Raw genomic sequence first — 20,401 nt, forward strand, 5'->3', positions numbered from 1 at the left:
AAATACATTTCTTGAGCACAGAATATATTTCTCGTGCAGTTTGCAGTTCTCTTTGCTCAAAAAGTCCTGCTGGGCGCTCGGGAATGCTTTTTTCCCCTAGAGATAGGAAATAGAGTCACATAATCTTGTTATACTTGATTACCAAACTGTGACAGTTTACAGCTGTAAATGAAATACATTGTTATATATTAGTAGTAGTACCGTGTGTTCATTTGGTCGAAGTTGCAGTATTTCAGACAGCCCGTGAACGCAACAGCGGCACAGACGTGGCCGAGGTGCCGCTGCTGCGTTCAAGTGGCGCATAGAGAGGGCGAAGTTTCACTCTCTCTGCATTGCAGCCTCAGCGCTGCTGCCGGAATCCAATACAACAATGGCGACTCCCAGTCCTAACAGCAACTCCACCATCTCCAGCAACATCGTAGGATCCACGTCGCACCAGTTTCACCAACAGACACAGAGTAGCAGCATGCAAGGTAGGCGACGGCGGCTACAATTGACCAGTTTTCTATTTCAAATGGAGACAGTGGCGTTAGTAGGAAAAGGTAGCTTGTAGCTTCCCAGGAGCAAAAACACCATGGGCAAGACAGACACAATAATTGTACATTTCCTGTCAGTACTTTCAAAGTAAAATAGTTTTCGTGTATAGACACGAAAGCATTAAAACACTTTAAATGTTCTGCTTATGTAAATACAGTATATATATTTTTGTTAAAATTAGTTGGGATGGTGTTAGGGCATTGTTAAGGTCTATCATTTTTAATTAGTAAACGACATGATGTCGATAAACGTCTATTATTGCAGCATAGTAGTTAGGCACTTCTGTTAAAGAGTTCAGGGTAGACCAGTATATCAAAATGTTAACTCGCACACAACCGATTGTTGTTTAAAACTAGACCAACTGATGTCTAAATGTCATCGATTGAAAACTAGGTTTCAAACTGGGCTTTTATATTGAAGGGCAAATTTCGTCTTTTCCGCTAAAGCTCTAGCTTTCGTTGACTAGCTTCGAGTGGCTGCCTGAAACTGCTCGGCTACCAGGTTAGCAGTGATGCAGAGGCTTCAGCTGAGTTGCTGAACCGATGGGCCTGTAGTGCCACAGTCGAGCTTTTCCCTTCATCGAGTTTGCCACCATTTTTATTAAAACATTCTCCCAAAAGCGTCACCTTGTAAAGACAGACTGAATGGCTGTCTAACTGGCCTTCCTATGTTATTAGCACAAAGCTGCTACAAGTAGCACCAAGGCCTACATTGGAGTGTCTCTGTCTTTCTAAAGCCAGGCCACTGTGTAGTGCCCTGCTGCAAGGGGGCAAATGAATTATACACAGATAAGTTTAGGGCAGTTAAAGTTGGCTATAGTAATTATATTCGCCGCGTTAACATCCATGTTTAAAAGGTGTTGGCTTTAGCTCTATAATAACGCCACGGAGGTCTTTGTCGTTCACTGTGTTGCTAACGGTAGTAGTGATTTTAGCCCGGTTCACACAGTGTTAAGATAAATTATACCACAACGAGACTCAAACAAAATGCCTCAGGTTGTTTGTTAAAGTGTACAGTTACACTTAATTTAAATGTTTGGAGGTGCTACCTATCCTCTTTACACTAAAATCCATTATCGGACGGGCAGGTAGCTAAGACTATATGTAGTTTTTGCTTCATTTTGACAATGTAGCTCCCAAAATTCGACAAAATACTACCCTAAAAGTCTGCTAAAACCTAATACGAGCTCGATAAAGCATGCTAACCGTCCGGTGACAGCCGAGGCCGAGTCTGTGATATTTGAAGATAAGATTACATTTGTAACGTTAATGTTCTTAGTTACATTATTACACGATATTTGACTCAGATACACTTAACTGCGTTGGTGTGATGTGCTGTCATTTCACTGGGAAAAGCGCGTAGACATGTCAGGCAGGGTCCTGTCCGATAATGGATGTGTCCATGGTAGCCTCTTTTCCATTGACTGACTTTCAGAGGCTTTAAGCTCATAAACAACTGTGCAGTAACTATATCCAGTGGTCAACAGATCTGAGTTGCATTTCTTACTTGTGTGGCAGATGTGTAGTGTCAAATGTTTTATCTAAACCTTGCAGAAACCAACACCTGCTGGAGATGTCAGAATGAAACAGGTATTCACATTTCTTTTACTAGGTTTTAATCTGCTGTTGGAGGATCTGTTGTTTTTGTTGTATTTTGGCCATATCAATGCAAAGGAGTGCATTGAAATGTTCACTACACCCCCTCTTGTGTTGATCTTTTTTGTTGTCTCAAGACTTTTATTTTATTTTATGTAAAACCCAGCGGTTTCATTCACCTATGTGCATGCATTAAATCAAGTTTCCATATTAGAAAGAGTTAAGGTAGACGCAGCAGACAGACCCCATTTCATTAAAGGCACCCATCGAGCAAACCCCTGTCTGGAAGTGATTTCCTCAGCAGCACAGACATCACAATGTGTTGCTTTAGTACCAGTTCATAGTGGTAGTCCTCTGTTGTAAGTTGCTGTTTTCTGGCATATCATAGCAAACAGTACACAGACAGAATATTAGTCATGTTCCATTGGCATATAATACCACCTCTCACTGTTGGCCATTGCTGCTTATAAACAGTTTGCTTAATGCCGTAATCCCAGTCTTACTGCTATTCCGCATTGACATTTGTAATAGGACTACCGTTTGACTGGCATATAGCATAAAACCTCTTATTGATATTCCAGGGATATGCTAATCATTGCTGCCAATGTGCCTCTGCTAACAATGTGCTGCACAGCAGTTGATGTTGACAGCATTATAGCATTAACGTGCACCGAGTTATCCCGCAAGCAAAATATTCGCGGTGTAAAAGTTCGAGTGAAGTCACTCCATTTGGAACTGATTGTGCTCCTGCAAACATCTATAGGGCCGTTCAAATCGTTTGAGCTGGCACTATGCGGTGATGGACAGAGGAGTAGCTGTTAGCGACGTTTGTTTATCTGGTGTTATTTATTTATTTTCCCGGCCCACTGTGATTACATTCAGCATTTGTTAGTGTGATATAACAAACGCAATTTCTAAAATGTTGGGTCATGAAATTAGAGTTTTCTAATACAACAGACAAGTAAATAAATTAGTGTTAGCTAAGACTAGCTTACAGCTAGGAGTGCATGTAACTATAATGCAGTCACTGCTGCGTGGTTTTTAAATGTGTTTTTTTTTTTCCACAAATGAATTATTTTTAAGGTGCCATGATGTTCATATGGTAAGATACCATGTAAAAAAAAAAAAAAAAAGTCACATTCAGGTTCTACATTTTGGCATAGCAAGCCGGCATAACTAGCTAACAATGAGCTAAATTGATTTGATAGCTGATGCCACATTCGTAAGGCTGTCTTCCTATTCCTCTGTAGTAAAATACAGGGGACATGATCACATTATCCCATTTTAAAAAATCCTTTGGTGTTATGAGAGATGCATTATTTCATAACTGGATGAGTTTGAAGCTAGCACACAGCTAGTAGCCGACTTAGCCCCAAGATGGCAGATGTGGGAAACTGCATCCATTATGTCCAGTATATTCCAGTTAATGGCATATGTCTCTAGTTTAACATCGCCAGTAGTGGCATATGCAATTAATAATAATTATTATTATCCTGGTGGTGAGCAGTGGAACATGACTGACATACTGTACTGTTCATAAGAGTCAGATGCTCTTTAAGGTAACAATGGTTTACCATCAGTTTTCCGTGTTCTCCTCATTTTTTATTTATTTTTTTATTAGATGTGAAATGGTACTGATCCTGAACAGTGGGTGACAATGAATTAAACCAATCAATCAAAAAGAAAAATCATTAAAAATACATTGCTATTGGGATAGCATTGGCGGAACAATTCCTCAGTGCTCTGAGAATAACATAAACAATAAAACTACATCAAGTTACAGTTGCATGGCAGTGCACTGAACCAGACCCACCAAAATAGGGCGCTTCTCTTTTCGCCTTAAAGCACATTCACAGTAACCTGTATTCCACTTTCAGCGTCAACCTTTGCTGGGATGTTAATGATGACCCATTCGCACTCAAGACAAACCCAGAGAAAATGTAGTAAAATGTCTTTTCTTTACTTCAGGGTTTCAGATAAGCCTGTCTGGAGTGTCCCAAAGTAAGCACTAGACTTGCACACAAAGCACACTGACCTTTATTCTTTGTGGGTACACCTCAGTAGTCTAAAGTGGTTTCCTTCCCTCGGTGCCGTTCATTGAGCCGCGCTTGCGTCCACTTGTCGGCTGGATGATCTGCTTTGCCGCTGAGCTGAAGATTCTTGTTTCACGCTTGTGTTTAAATGGATCAAACGGGTGAGAGGAAGCCACTTTATACTACTGAAACAGCCTGTGTGGTGCTCTGGTAGTTGGGGAGTCTGTCCACTGTTCACTGCTATTAACTGTCACAGATTTAGTGATGGCCAAGAAAGATTCATTTGCACTGGGGCTTAAAGGTTAAGGGATCTGTTTGCACTCGAGAGCTGGTTGGACAGGGCATGGCAAAGAGGACGCAACACTTACACTCAGCACTGTTAACAATGCCTAAAATGAATTTCCAGCTTTATTCTGGAGAATACACTGTTACAGGTTACTGTGAATGCACCTGGACATATTTGCCATTTAAGAATAATTCGACTCTTAATTCTTACAAAGTGCTGCGCAAGTGTTGGGTCACTTTGATAGCTCAAGGGAACTCTTAAGGTTTGAGTTGCACATTTTAAAAAGGTTGTCAATGGAAGTGTTTAGAGCAGGGGTTCCCAATATCTGCGTCCTGCTCACGGCACAGCAAACTATTCTGATAACTGGAACACGTTCTGCATGGGATTCGTTTGGAGACAGCTCAAAGAGCCGGTGCAGTACAGTTATCTAAGCATTGGGAACCCCTGCACTACACATGTGGACACTTTGCTTGTGTTGAAAATGCATTTTGTGCTTCCTCTGATTTTGAGAAGAGCTTGAGGTAACCCTAAACATTTGTGGCAAATTGTTCCCCCTTACAAGTCATATTTAATTGGACAATCCACAACAATTTTGTTTGGTTTTGTGGCATATATTTCATGCTCGTTACACTCATGAAGGCTTATCTCAAGCGTAAACTGAGATGTTACAGAGGTAAGACAGCCATTTCATCACACTGTGTATCCACCATTTGCAGCAGCTGGTTGAACCAACAGTGTGGCGTGCATGTTGTGGCAACCTGGATCTGTTCCTTTCTTTGCCCCCGCCAGGTAAACGCAAAGCTCTGAAGCTGAATTTCGCCAACCCTCCAGTGAAACCGACCTCCAGGCTCCCGCTCCATCCAACGGCTCCCTCTTTCCAGAACCCACACATGTGAGTGGAGAGTATGTCACAGGAACTGATTCAATAACCCACCAGGGCCTGTGTTAATTTCGAATCTTAAAAGTGCAGAAATGCAGATTTTTATTTTCATTTTGCACAATCACACCTGCCTCCAGTTTAAAGGTACCATGTGGAGATAATAAACAAAGTAATGTTTTAGTTCACATTGTCCACTGAGCTGACTTCTTCAGCAGGTTGTACTTTGTTTACCTTCACGTTTGCTTGATAGCAGCAGCAGCAGCTTTCTTCCTTGCCTTTGTTGACACATTGCTACATTTTTGGCATGCCAACAGTTGTGAAATAGAGAGGAAATCATCGACAGGACAGAACATGTGCATGTTTTTGTGTGTGTTGCTAAAGACACAAACAGATCAGGTAGATGCCTTTAAAAACCCAACGCTGTTGTGGTCAAAAATACCACTTTAGTGAACAGGAAGTAACATAAATAACCACACCAAACCACTAGACAGTACAAGGACTAAAGAGCTTGTAGATACTAATAAATATACACCGATCAGCCAGAACATTAAAACCACTGACAGGAGAAGTAAATAACATTGACCATCTTGTGACAATTCAATGCTCTGCTGGGAAACTTTTGGACCTGGCATTCATGTGGATGTTACTTAGACATGTAGCACCCACCTAGACCAGACCAGGCACCCCCACCCCATAGCAATGACACTCCTTGATGGCAGCAGCCATCCCCAGCAGGATGCAGCCTGACACAGACACACACACAAAAATGCTTTAGGAACAACTAAAAAAACATGAAGAACAGCACAAGGTGTTGTCCTGGCCTCCAAATTCACTAGATCCCAAACTGATCAAGTATCTGTGGGATGATCCACAGAGGCCCCTCCCCCTCAACCCATGTCCATTCTCTGATGAGTCACAACTGTTTTGGAGGCACAAGGGAGACATACACAATATTAGGAAGGTGGTCATAATGTTATGACTAACTGGTGTATATGTTACACTCAAAAAGGACATTGGACAACTCTGTTTACACTGCTACTCCATGGAACCCTGAAAAATGTCATCTTCACAGAAGTTTGGAAATTGCATATTAAATATTCATCATTTCCTTTATTAATCTATTATGCATGTTCTTCTCCTGGCTCCACACTCTCCTTTTCTTTACACTCCCGTGGCCTCTTTCCCCTTCCCTCTCCTCCCTGTTACCTCATGTGATCCCATCCGTCACTGGCTGTCCAGAGAGCGCCTGCGGACACACAGCATCGAGTCGTCGGGGAAGCTGAAGATCTCCCCCGAGCAGCATTGCGACTTCACTGCGGAGGACCTGCGAGACCTCGGGGAGATCGGGCGCGGGGCGTACGGCTCCGTCAACAAGATGGTCCACAAACCCACCGGCCAGATAATGGCCGTCAAGGTGACCTGTCTGTCTCACTAATAGACACCACATGAGTGAGTTTACTTCACCTAGAATGATAAGCAGTCACTTCAGAATACTGAACCTAGAGAAAGTGTTCAGTTATCCAGATCCTGTTCAAGAAAAGCTGCTTTAAAGCAGGTAGAAGGTGTTGGAACATTTAAATAAAAATAGTCGAAATGTGTGTGGATTCAAAAGAATGCCATCTGCTGGATAACATGGCAAATTACTTCAGATGGCCTGTAAATACCTAATTCAAACAGGTAACTACCGTTTTTAATCTGTTCAAAGGAGTTGTTGCAATCAGAATAAGAAGAAGAAGAGAATCTAAAGTTAACAAACCATCTGCAATGAGGGTTTAAAAGCATCAATCTAGACTTGAATGTTGGGTAAATTGTGCGTAAGCCATGTTCACGTGTATATTGCGCCGTGTGTTCCTCAGAGGATTCGCTCCACTGTGGACGAGAAGGAGCAGAAGCAGCTGCTGATGGATCTGGACGTGGTGATGAGGAGTAGCGACTGTTCCTACATTGTTCAGTTCTACGGCGCCCTCTTCAGAGAGGTCTGACACACCCACCCCGGCCTCACCACACCATTCTCCCGTGTTGTTTGTTGTTATGGTCGTCCTTGTAGACGTATAGTTGATTCTAGTATTTCACTGATAATCAGTCGATCATCACACGCTGACACCATGCACGTCTTCAACCAGTACGTGTTTTTACTTTTTTTATTTTGAATGAAACTAACCTTTCACTCTATCTTTCAGGGGGACTGTTGGATTTGTATGGAACTCATGTCTACCTCATTAGACAAATTCTACAAATATGTATATTGTGCATTAGATGACGTCATTCCAGAGGAAATATTAGGCAACATAACATTAGCAGTAAGCAGTAATTTCAAATATCTTCCTACATTTGACATGCTATAGCACGCATGGAAAGAAAACTTGACCAGAAGGGTTTTTTTTTTTTTGTTTGTTTGTTTTTAACAGACCGTCAAAGCACTGAACCACTTAAAAGAAAACTTGAAAATAATTCACAGAGGTAAGGAAATTATTTATTTATTCATAGTTGTACTGAGATCAGAAAGTGGCTTACGGCATGCTGGGCCATATAGTGATGGCATGCCACCATTATGGCACAGCATGCCATAAGCCACTTTTTCATCTCGGTGTCCTTCCTTTACTTTGGAAGCCTCACCTCCGCCTTTATTACTCTGATCACAATTACCCTTTTCTCTCTCTGTAGACATCAAACCTTCCAACATTCTAATGGACCGAAGGGGTAATATCAAGCTGTGTGATTTCGGCATCAGCGGTCAGCTGGTGGACTCCATAGCCAAGACCAGAGACGCAGGCTGCAGGCCATACATGGCGGTGAGCAAGCAAAAGCAGCATCTTGAGAAATCTGCATCCAGCAAGGTGTAACGAATCCTGAGTTCAGAGCTTCAGTGATATAAGGAATTCCAAAAAGATAAAGCAGAGAATTGATAAGCTCTTTCATTAACCCCTGAATACATACTTTGGGCCTTTATCGACCAGACTTGAGGTTACACTTTGCTCCTGGGAACATTTAAGCTTTTGGAATCATTTTACATCCTTGCTCTGTAAACTACCGCTGCGGTTTTATTGTTGATGTCTTCAGAGGGTTCTGTGGCCTTCATAGCTTGGTTTTTGTTCTAAACTCCAATTTTGTTGTCACAGTATATTAAAAAGGATCAGTCAGACTTACACAATACCTTCTATGATTTCCATATTTCAGTACCAAGTTGGCTCGACTCTAAAATGGAAGCAGTCCGCTTATGGTTGACTTAAATGTTTGGGTTTTTTTCTTGGACTAAGACGAGGCAAAATGTCCTGCTTTTGGATAAACATTAAATACAATACAATCCTAAAAATATAAGACACAATCTATAACCTTAAAAAAAACTGATAGAAGTCAATCATCAATAGATGACAAGAATCAGCTTGTCCATGTGTGGGTTCTTGTCAGTTTTATTTGATGTCTCCAGTGAAATAGTTGACATGACAATGAACCATAAGAGGTTTGATGATGACCAAGGAGGAATGCTGGATGTAAAGCAGTTCTAGAGATCTGTTACAGTGTAGCTGACCTTCCATGAGAAGGTCAGATTGGGGTCTTGATAGTAGTCAATAAAGTGTCTTGAGTAAGACTTACTGATTTTATTTGTCTGTTTCCAGCCTGAAAGGATAGACCCCAGTGCTTCCAGACAAGGCTATGATGTCCGGTCCGATGTGTGGAGCTTGGGAATCACTCTGGTAAGACAAATAACGTTGTCAGCTTTATCATGAAACCATACCTTTTGTTATGTCTGAACAAGGTGGAATCACTAGAGCTGTTGTGATAAGGGTAATCCACTCTGTTGGCCCTTCAGAAGTCTCTGTTTGTGTTTTGTTTTCAGTATGAACTGGCCACTGGAAGGTTTCCTTACCCCAAGTGGAATAGTGTTTTTGATCAGCTGACACAGGTGGTGAAAGGAGAGCCTCCCCAGCTCAGCAACTCAGAGGAGAGGCAGTTCTCCCCCAAGTTCATCAACTTTGTTAACTTATGGTAGGCACACATATGTTAAATGTTTGATATTCTCAATTTCCTCCACTTAAAGGATTTCCAGGTCATCTAGGAATTTAGGGTCCCGGGTCCCTGTATTCGGCAAACTGTCTCTAAACATGCAGTCACATAGATCTCAATATTTGTTCCGCCCCCCTCACAGAGTTTTGTAATGTGTTCTTTTTCTGTCCAGCCTTACAAAGGATGAATCAAAAAGGCCAAAGTACAAGGAGCTTCTGGTGAGTTCTAGTTATCTTCAAACACTTTTTCTTGTTCAAGCGTAGAGGACCGTTGTCAGCTGATGCAATGTAGGTCCAGAATATGACGAGACGGGGCATTTAAGTTCAGTTACGTTCAGTCCCACTGCTTGTAATCACAGTGGTGCACAGTTGTAGTTTTCTTCCAAATTAAAAGAACCAAGACCAAGAACCAGGTACAACAAGACTCGGCTTGAGTCATGTTGCTGTCCAGGTGCAGGACGGGCTTATTAGAATTAGGGCTGCCAAAATGGACACGTTGAAAATAATTGCGTTCAAATGTGAAATTAAATCACACAACCTGTACATCAGGGAGTGAACAAAGCCGCAGTAACATGGCGGAAAGCAAGCAGAATCTCAAGTTTGTCATTTTCTTTACACTGTGGAGGCCAGTGATATGCCTGATACTTTTAAATTTGCCATCGATCCTGAAAGATTGTTAGCTTCATAGCGTAATTGCCTAAGTCATATTTTAACGTTTTTGGAAAACAAGAAAAAAAAACACAATTTTTAGCAAGCACATTGGTATTTTTTATACTGTAACAGTGGTCAAAAAATGACTTAGGCAATTGTACTATGAGGCTAACAATATATGAAGAATTCAATTCAATTCAATTCAATTTTATTTATATAGCGTCAATAACAATACAAATCGTCTCAAGACGCTTTACAAAAACCCGGCCTGAAACCCCCAGAGCAAGCCTGAAGGCAACGGTGGCAAGGAAAAACTCCCTTTTAACAGGAAGAAACCTCGAGCAGAACCCAGCTCATATGGAGGGACCCATCTGCCTAAGGCCAGCCGGGTACAGACAGAAGAAAGAGAGAAGAGAACAGCAAAGAGAGAAGAGAAGAGAACAGCAAGATAAACATACATCTGTCATAGATACACATATCTGACTAAAGTGTACATGTGGAATCTTATGATACAAACTGATAATGTTACATGACAGTTTGAAAATGTAAGAGGAATCATAGGCAGGTTGGAGAAATGTTCATTCAGGTAGGAGTGGATAACTGCAGGATTCCATGAAGACTGGGCAGGCTGATGAGACCACGACAACAGATGTAGTATAGAGCTCTACAGGAAACGCACAACTCCAGGCCAGAGATACTCACATGAAGAGGGGGGAAGAGGGGGGAAGGGGGGGAAGGGGGGAAGGGGGGAAAGGGGGGGAAGGGGGGTGGGACACACACAGCAGTAAACATTCTACATAGTAATAGCACAGAATTGTATGACTAATAGTATATAGGAAATTAGAGGGCAAGAGCTCTGTGCCAGAGAAAAGAAAGTGGAGGATGCGAGAGAGGAGAGAGAAGAAAGAAGGAGGACATGTGTGGTGCATCGTCCCCCAGCAGCCTAGGCCTATAGCAGCATAACTAAGGGATGGTTTAGTCCAGCCCTAACTATAAGCCTGATCAAAAAGGAAAGTCTTAAGCCTGACCTTAAAAATAGAGAGAGTGTCTGCCTCCCGAACCCAAACTGGGAGCTGGTTCCACAGGAGAGGAGCCTGATAGCTGAAAGCTCTACCTCCCATTCTACTTTTTGAAATTCTAGGAACCACAAGTAGGCCTGCACTTTCAGACCGAAGTGATCTGCTGGGATGATATGGTACAATAAGGTCTTTAAGATACGATGGAGCTAGGCCTTTAAGGGCCTTGTATGTAAGGAGGAGGATTTTAAATTCTATTCTAGACTTTAGAAGAAGGAAGAAGAAAGCAAGCAGATTAAAATTTGGAGGGGCAAGCTGAACTGGTTCCTTGGCAAGAAAGTTAGCTACATTTGCTATTGATGTGAACTGAGTTGGCATGGGGTCAAGCAGCTGGATTAATTGCAGCATAGAAGCCTGGACAACAGCAAGTAGAATAGTCTCCTCCCATGTTGATAAGAGTAATAAACACATGAAAAATATCCCTTCAATCTACATTTAAAATTCATGTATATGTGTTGGTAAGGACATTTTTGAGGATTTCGGCTGTAGCCTATGTAATTTCATATTAGCTAGCTAACTCAGGAAAAATGATGACAATGTGACACAAATCAGCCTAATGCGCTGTGTATGCTTCCCCCAGAAACACCCCTTCATTCTGATGTATGAGGAGCGCTTCGTGGACGTCGCCAGTTACGTGTGTCGCATCCTGGATCAGATCCCTGCCTCTCCAATCTCTCCTATGTATGTCGACTGAGCTGGGCCGGGCACGGTGTGTTGGGGCCGGGGGGGGAGGGGTCACCCAGTGGGAGGGACACTAAGCTTTGTGATGCAACGCTTGACATCTTAGAGTTACTTAGGATCACCTGTTTATTCTCACGTTCCAAAGAGCAAAGGAACGAAGTCCAAATTGCCCGGTGCAATGAGATGAATATCAATAAAGAAACATTTCCACTTCCAACAACCTCATTCAAAAACCTACAATATTGTCATCCATCTTCAGCCAGAAAAACTTGAAGGCATAACATTGTCTTAGTAAAATGCAATGCATCGTTGTATGTTAGGAAAAAAGAAATAGAGTATACAATTATGGAAAATATATATATACATATATATATACTTGAACTCGTTCTACACAAATACACAATCTACCAAATAAAAGTGATGCTCATGACGTCTGAACAAAAATAGCCACCTAATTGATTGTACATTGTGGACTGTATGTATGCATTATGCGTGTTCACCTCTGAATTGTTGACATGTACAGATGTATGCCAATAGACCTACTGTCTGAACACACACACTCTCTTCACGCAGTTTGTTGTGAGCACCTTCATCTACGGTAAATGACTCAGTATGCAAAAGTGTTCCTCTCTCATGGATTCGGTAGCGTGGCTTTACTTCTTTTCTTCTGTTTTTTTTTTATTTTATTTTTTTGGTCAATATGCAATCTGTGAGAGTTTGTCTTGATACGGCATTGGGTTGATTGACAGTCCTCTCATCTAATGCTGGCTTCAGTTTGTATCTCTCGTCTATGATGTTTAAGTCACAGAGCTAAGCATCTGGTTTTCTGAAAGATAAATCCTTCTGTTTCTGGTGGTGTAGCTGAAAACTCATTCGAGTTCTTCAGTAAGTTAACTGATGGACTGATTTAATCTGCCAGTGTTTGTCATTTTGACTGGCGAAAGTCAACACTGGCTAAATATGAGAACCCTGGTACCAAACTGTATCCTACACAGGTCTTTGAAAGGCAGAAATGACATAGCTTTTCTTGTTTTTGTACAATGAAAATAAATGTAGAAACTATACTATATGTAATAAAAAACAACTAGCTAATAAATACTTTTGTATTGTGTGTCGCTTTAAGCTAACGGTACGTGTCCATTTAACTGAGGAAACAGGTTAAAAGTCATGTTTATTGTATTTTTGATGGAGCAGCGAGCGCTAGCTAAAAGAAGCTTAGCTAAAAGAAGCCTAGCTAAACGTATCTTACGTACAGTAGATGAGAAAGGATCACGTTAGCATCAGAGCTTGGCTAACAACGCACTGGACATTCGGAAATCCATAACTTTGCTTATTTTGTACGACACAAATAAATATTAAATAATTTATATATATAATAAAGTTTAACGTTTGTTTCACATATACAAATCAAACGAGCTATGTCTCTCCTAGCTAATGGTACGTGTGCATTCGGTTGTAGCAGACCTAGCAGACTGAAAAATCCATTTTCATTGCACTACAAAACATAAAATGGTTTTATCCAGAAAGAAAAATCTTTCAAAGAAGTACCATCAAGCATGATTAATGTTTTAGGGTTTTTCAGAAAGAAAGCTGCTTAGTTTTGTGACATAGACGACATGATAACCGACTGGGGCCAATCCAGTGCTACATTGCCTGATGTAAAGTTACTTTGGGACATTACGCCCACTGATGTAAATGTGTATTGTATATAGTACATCTAATCTGCTGTACTGGCAGGTTCTGCTCTACAGTTGAGGCTCATTCCTGAACACAGATGATCAAATGGAGCAGGGGAGGCGATACGGGCGCGGCGTGAAAATGTTTCAGTTTGAGTATGAACCTTAGGCCTCCTCAGCAGCCTGTCATAGCACTGTATAGATAAACTGCTCATCAACACTGATCACAGAAGCAGTAACTACACCTTCAAAAGTCCTGGCCACGGGTCTTCTGTCAAAGAAAGAAAACGATAACTGTAAATGCTGCTAAATCACCAACTATCCACTTCCACACCAACCACACTGTCGGGAGAGGAGGACGATCACTCCTCACAGCGTTACTGCTCTCTGACCCTTAAGGTCAGCCTGGACTCGGCATGTTCCTCTGTGACTCGGCATGTCTCTCTGGCTTGCACTGATGATAGAATGTTTCCACGCCAGTCTATGTATTACAGTCAGGATGCATCTCCGTAGTTCAGAATACCTTGCCTCGCCTTGTCTTCCTTCATCGGCGCTGATCTTTACTATACCGGGGCAGGTAAAGCAAGGGGAGGCCGCAACTTAGAGTGGATTGAGATCCGCTTGTCGCCATTCCCTCTCAGAAAGCCACGTTTACCAGGCGGGGTCTCTCACTCGCAGAAGGGAAAGACGAATGTTACACTATTTGGAATTAGCTACTTAACCAAAATGTCTGTATGTATGATGGTCCTTCAACACGTAGGACACTGTAGAAACACGTCATGGAATAAATACATTCAGAAGGCGGGGGTTTTGTTCTTGGAACTAACTTTATGAAAACACCAAAACCAACGATGCAATAATTTGTACGTCTCTCGTCCGCCTTGCTTGTGGCCCTGAGCCCATTGATTTCACTAAAGATGTACTGTACGGCAAATGTTTGGAAACAGCTCACAAATACAAAGTGAAAAAGTCTCAGAAATGTCTAAAAACAGATGAGAACTCATGCAGATGGAAATGAATTAATACACATTGGCCATGAGTGATGGTGAATGTGGGACTGAGCCAAAAAAATGGGATTTGTTGATTGAGACAGTTGTAGTTTCTTTATACTTGGTAACATAGCAAATGCCAGAAATCATTCAATGTGAGAGAGCCTGCATGATAATAAGCCAAAGTACACGGTAATAAAAGTACAAAGTCTGTCTGTCTTTGAACTCGATGTGGAAAATAGGTGAGGACTGTTTTCATCACTGATCGACTTCAACCTTGCTTTAATACATTTAGTTTTATTGCAGACATGTTCTGCTTAAAGGGCCACTCCTGTCATTTGGACTTTCATACACGTGGCACCTGTAAGGGACAGATTAGACAAAGAATGGTCCTACGTACGGGGGAAGCTCCAAAACCAAAAAAGTAACCTTCATCAGTCGTACTCCCAGCGAAACCTGAACTGCACTTAATTAGCAGAAAACAAGGGAGCTCCTCTTCATGTCTTATTTAACTCGTAAAACAGTAGCCTCTGCAGTTGTCAGATAAGTTTGAAAGTGGCTGCTGTGGTTGGGGTATGTTGGCAGGGGCTGTTAAATGCTCACTTGTTGAATACTTGTGGCTCGTTTGGGAGGGTGAACGTGACATCCGAGCTGGCGGAGATGCTCCGTAGAGCAGACTCTCTCTTCTTTCCATCTGTCTGTAATGCGAAATGGTGCAAACCCCCGAGAAAGCCCACAGACGGAGCCGTCTCTGGGTCTGTTCCTCTGTCGTGGGACGTGTTTCCGGGAAGCTAACTTACCACTGGTGGACATGAATCTCCAGGGTAATCTAAGGGCAGTGAATATTATATTGTATCTTTATCGAGGGTTACAAATAAAGTTCCCGTGGAAAAGATTGAAAACCTGTATTGTGTGCTTCTTGTGAATTGGACATGAATAAAAAAAACATGCAGAAATGATTTTGCTGTGATAAGTTTATTGCTCTTCTGTCTGTAGTATACATGGATGCAGGCAAAATACTGTTTTGTACAATAGTAAAGCAACTCGGTGGCCAAGCAACATGGAAGCTTCTGTCAGATGTGATTTTTTTCTTTTTCTTGACAAGGGAGAATTATTGCAAAATCCAAGGCAGACACCTTACAAGAGAAGACTGGAAGTATCAGTTTTGTCATTTGTGGCCAGATGGGCGTTAATGGCCTACGTGTAATCTTGGAACCCATCAAACAAGTGCAACACTTCATAGGTAACAGGAAAAAAAACAATATTTGGTCAAGACAGAACACCAAGTGAAACCTATGTTCACAGAGAATAGAAATGTAAATGCAGGAAATGTATGGCCCAGTGCACTTAAAGAAGCAGTTAGACATTTTGGGGAAAATAAAGAGTCTTATTGACTTTATTTTCTGCGAGTTAGATGAAAAAAACACCACCTTCCAATATATATATGAAGCTGTAGCCAAGAAATGCTATGCTTAGCTTAGCTTAGCTTAGTTTAGCCTAGCTTAAAGATTGGGATACGTACCATATGTTCAAAATATTGGAAAAAACAAACAAAAAAAAAAAACAACTAGTAGTATTAATTCTGTCAAAGACTAAGTTAGCACCAGGTATCAAAATGAACACCGACAGTCATTTTTTGAGAAGTTATGTGTCAGGTTCAACAAAACAATTAGCAACTGTTGAGTTATCTGTTAAAATAACTGTAGCTTGTTGAGAGTTGAGAGGACTACTGATGGAGTAAATTAGAAGTGTCATTAGGCAGATTTTTGACGCTGTCACGAGACGAGACCGCGCCGCGCCCCCCCCCCGCATAATTGGAAATGTTCCTTAAGCTCTGAGTTTCCAAGCTGTGACGTTTTTTTTTTTTTCAGCCGTTTTAACAAATGCAAAGCCACTTGGTTGGTTAATATACTCTATTTAGTCTAATGGAGTTTGTGAATTCACAATAAGTCTGAGGACGATTCCCAATGGCCTCAGCTTTTCTTTATGCTTTTGCCCGTTTGTCTGCTGGTTTGTTTTCGAGAATGCTAGCGTCGGTGGATCCTAGACACCAACAGTTGCCTCGTGGATGGCGGCTGATGTCACCAGATGAAGAACAGAGCATTGTGGAAGCTTCCCATGTTGTAACCACGGACAGAGATTTTTTTCCATCTAACTCTCAGACAGTGATCATGCTTACTGTATTTTCCAAAATGACCAACTTCTATGCACGTTTTCTACGCATGTAAAACCACGACCAAAACTGAAACTGTAAAGGTGTCTGAGCCTAACCGCTGTGTGTCCAGGACGCTGGCTGTGGTGGAAGATAATATGCAGCATTCACAGTAAAGATCTGAATATATTACATTTTCCTATTCACAAGTGCTATCATTGGACATCTCCAAATCATATGATTCTTTAAGGAAAGGTGATTTAAGAAAGCATGGCTTTTCAGAGTGGTTCCTTCACTCAGCATTGCATTTTTAAGAGAACTGATTCACGAAGAAATGTCAGTGGTCGATAATAATGGCAGTTTTCCAAAGTGTTTCGGGTAAATAAAAAAAAAAAAAGAGCCCCAATCCGTTAGATAGGAATGTCAGTATAAATACAAGATCAAGTATAAATATAAAAGCACAAAATAAATAACTGTGATTGGCCTGTAAACACAAATGGTGAAATTTGCAATGACAAAAAAAAAAAAAAAAAAAAAAATTATGGAGATGAAGTTGTGTTTTTATTGTCCAATTTCACAACTAAAGAAGAACTGACTTGTGTTGGAGCTTTTCTAAATTCACACCAGGGAATAGACATTTAATATAAAATTGTAAAAGGGATAATTGATATGGAACAGTTTGGAATAAAAATCTGTTGCAAACAAGGCACATTACGTCTGCCCATGAAAACTGATAAGACCAGAGGGATTTTCAAAGATCCTCTCTCCATAGCGTCCTCCCGTGGATAAATGTGAGAATAAATTTGGATTAAAAACAGGTCCTCCAAAGGACAACAATTTCTACGCGCATATTCTAAGCTCAAGCAAACTGTGACAAGTGTGTATTTAAGCTAGAGGTGCACAGTGAGTTTTCTTTTTTTTTTTTTTTAAATCATATTTACATCAAATCATGAACCGATTACACAGTCCACTTGCTCTGTGGTTTGTGTCTTCTCCCACGCCACTGACAAAATATGCAGACGTCAACTTGTCTCTGTCAGTACATAGTTGTGATATTTACAATATGGCCTTCACTAAGCGATCCAATTCACCTTGTAATTCCTCTCAGGGTTGTTGTTGTTTTTTTTTTCCAGTAATACAAACAGACTCAGCAAGTTTACGATTGTCAAATTGTGTCTTCAAGTCTAGGTGGTGTAACACTGATACTTCATAAAGTGTTGACATAAAGCACTGTAGTCATGTCCACTGCCATACCCACATGGTATTTGTGCGCATCGTTGTCTAAAAAGGACAAAGATTGTTTCTAAAAACACCTGGTCTTTGGTTTCTGGGTATGACGAGACTGAAGTGGACAAGTCAAGGTATAATTGTGTAGTTCAGCTTTTGGCTTTGTCATCAATCTTTGGATGTAGGCTGACGGTCTACTTAATGGAACATTCCACTGAATAATGCGAGGAGCAAACTCAGGCACTTGGACTGAAGCTGTCAAGGGTAGAATTCAACAGTTCTTTGGTACTATCACAGCTGGTAATCAGAAGTCTGTAAAGCTACTAGCTTCCTGGTATCTGGCGTGTAACCACTGATGGCTATCATGTTGCTCACCAGCGTGTCAGCGCCAGTGTTGCTTTCACCAGTGCTCCAGGTGAAGGTCCATGGCAGAGTTCAAGTTAATGTCTGTTACGTCCAGGAACTCTGTGTTAAAAATGCTGGGCGCACTGGGTGGGGGAACGCTGAAGGCAGTGGCGGAACTGGGCGGCGTCAGGTCCAGCCACTCCATCGTCTCCCACGGCGTCTCGCTGAAGGTCATGCTGACCATCCCCTGCACCTCGGGGACAGCGGAAGCCTTGGAGCTGATGGGTGACAAAGGAGTGTCCATCAGATCTCTGTTGGTCAGAAGTTTGTCCTGTTGGGAATGGTGAGGGTGGCGATGGTGGTTGCGGGGGCTGCCGTACCCTTCGCCGTCTCTGTTCCCTTCGTCTTCCTGGACCCCATCCTCGGCAGCCATTTTGAGAAGGGCCACCTCCCCTGCGCGGCCAATGGGATTGCCCAGCAGAGTCTCCAGGTGGCTCTCGGCGATGTGATTGGCCGCGTGGTCGTAAGGGAGCTGGGTGGGGGACAGTTGTTCGTAGTGTCGGTGGAACCTCGGGATGAGTAGGCCGGGACACCCTGGGGACACAGTAATGTGAGGCACAACTTTGGTTACAGAGGACCTCTCCCTCTCTTCTCTGGCGTTAGCTGGCATCTCTTGGAGAGAAAGAGGAGAGGAGGGAGGGTCACAGCAGGTAGTGGCCTCTAATACCAATACGTCGGGTAAGACGACTGACAGGAGGCATTTGATTTAACTGTCTGGATGCTGACATTTCATCGTATTTCACCTTACCTCCACTCTCTATGAGAACGTCCAGAAGTTCGTCCATCTGCTGGCTTCGGGTCAGCTGCTGTAACAGTGACAGAGAGTGATTCTTTTTATAAATTAAACACTGTTATATGTAACAATTCGATTTTTAATCCAAATACATCCAATGATTTTACATTGAAAACCATTAAGTTTTCAACTAGTACCACTAAGACATGCAGAATGGAGTTATGGTACCACAAACATTTTCCTGCTGACAAACCAGTCAATTGGTTGTGGCAAATTTGCCTTAATTTGGTTTTCTAGCGTAAGAACAAGAACAGTAAACTAGACTACATGGATGCTAACACCAGTCTGATAAAGGTTTTCATTGGAAATACTGGAAGTGCACTCTGGAAGTCTCTTTGTGACTTCTACATTTGATATCCAAGGGTAATTGTTAGCTTAAAAAAAGTGACTGCAACTATGCTAACGTTAGCTTAATGCTACGTTAGCTTAATGCTACGTTCGCTTAATTTTTGGAAAGCTGAAACCCTTAATTGGGGACAGGAAGCCGTTTCTGTTTAACTTTTTAAATTTATATAGGGAATAACATAATAACATAGTTAACAAATGAGGATAGTGAGAGCGCTAGCAGCTAGCATGCTAGCACTGTGTCGTGCCTATAATATTGTGAATGACACTTCTAAAAAATGTGAATGCATGCTATAATATTAAATCTTATTTTTTATCCATCTAATTTAAGTCACACACCAAATGCACAGCCATATCCCAAGGTCCTGGTTTTTGTTTTGGAGCTTTTCTATTTATGTTTTCAAGCTCTAGTGAACACATTTGATTAATGAGTGTGATAATTTATTTTTTTATGATAGTGTGGGCTTTAGGCTGTTGTTCATGCAGAACAAGACATTTAAAATGACACCTTTTTACTTGGGGAAATATAGTCTTATTTACTATTTACTATTTAGTGTTTTTTTCCACCATTTTGTAGACCAAAGTAGTTATAAATATAAATCGTCCTAAGTAGTTTCTACTCATATGAAATGAGAAGAATGAATTACAACAGGAAGTCTGGTCTTCATCGAACTAAACATAAAGTCCAAGATCTGGTTATGTCTGCCCCCATAAAATGTCTGTACCACCAGTCTACCTCAGACTTGGTAAAAAAGGGTCAAAGTTTGTGCAGTGAACAAAGCGATGGATGACAAAAAGTGGTGCAACACAACATAAAGAGAAGACAAACTGAAATTAGAGCAACGCCGAAAGGTAAAATAAGATTTCTGGCCAGCCATCTCTACTGAACTTTAGCATGGATTTGGGTTTACCTGCTTGACTGCATCCTCATAGCATGGGGGCTGTCTTAAGTCAGATGCGTCTGATTCTGAGCTACTGAAGGCAGGGGGAGAGACCTGGCACTTTTGGCCAACATGCCGAGGAGATGGCAATACTGACATCTATATGAGAAAGTGAAAAGTGACAATATTA

The 20,401-nt window shown here is 41.5% G+C and overlaps 2 protein-coding genes across 4 annotated transcripts in view; one reads left to right on the forward strand and one right to left on the reverse strand.

Annotated features, from left to right (window-relative positions):
* Positions 1-205: 205 nt before the first annotated feature.
* Positions 206-12,839, forward strand: map2k4b (mitogen-activated protein kinase kinase 4b). Of its 3 annotated transcripts, XM_084567591.1 has the most exons (13): positions 206-473; positions 2,091-2,126; positions 4,101-4,133; positions 5,241-5,343; positions 6,571-6,745; positions 7,188-7,307; positions 7,512-7,631; positions 7,740-7,791; positions 7,996-8,123; positions 8,949-9,026; positions 9,170-9,318; positions 9,509-9,554; positions 11,643-12,839. In XM_084567591.1, the coding sequence occupies exons 1-13, from the start codon at positions 371-373 to the stop codon at positions 11,754-11,756; spliced, it is 1,257 nt and encodes a 418-aa protein (XP_084423717.1). In that variant the 5' UTR covers positions 206-370; the 3' UTR covers positions 11,757-12,839. The 3 variants fall into 3 exon arrangements, with proteins under 3 accessions (XP_084423717.1, XP_084423718.1, XP_084423719.1); XM_084567592.1 differs by lacking the exon at positions 4,101-4,133; XM_084567593.1 differs by lacking the exon at positions 2,091-2,126.
* A 3,476-nt stretch (positions 12,840-16,315) lies between these two features.
* The window catches only part of myocd (myocardin), a gene marked incomplete at its 5' end in the record, with an annotated part of 54,771 nt that continues 50,685 nt past the window's right edge, over positions 16,316-20,401 (reverse strand). Inside the window, 3 exons of the mRNA XM_084568159.1 lie at positions 16,316-18,804; positions 18,941-18,998; positions 20,242-20,370. Of these exons, the coding sequence (XP_084424285.1) occupies positions 18,188-18,804; positions 18,941-18,998; positions 20,242-20,370 (804 nt within the window). The 3' untranslated portion in view covers positions 16,316-18,187. The remainder of the gene's footprint in view (positions 18,805-18,940; positions 18,999-20,241; positions 20,371-20,401) is intronic.

The sequence above is a fragment of the Chelon labrosus genome, assembly GCF_963514085.1.
Source record: "Chelon labrosus genome assembly, chromosome: 19".
NCBI classification, from domain to species: Eukaryota; Metazoa; Chordata; class Actinopteri; order Mugiliformes; family Mugilidae; genus Chelon; species Chelon labrosus.

Excerpts from the sequence above, each read along its gene's own strand:
- map2k4b (XM_084567591.1), top strand. The coding sequence starts at position 371 with ATGGCGACTCCCAGTCCTAACAGCAACTCCACCATCTCCAGCAACATC. Across the intron at positions 4,134-5,240 it reads CCTGTCTGGAGTGTCCCAAA|GTAAACGCAAAGCTCTGAAG; the intron begins GTAAGCACTAGA and ends TGCCCCCGCCAG. Across the intron at positions 8,124-8,948 it reads GCTGCAGGCCATACATGGCG|CCTGAAAGGATAGACCCCAG; the intron begins GTGAGCAAGCAA and ends GTCTGTTTCCAG.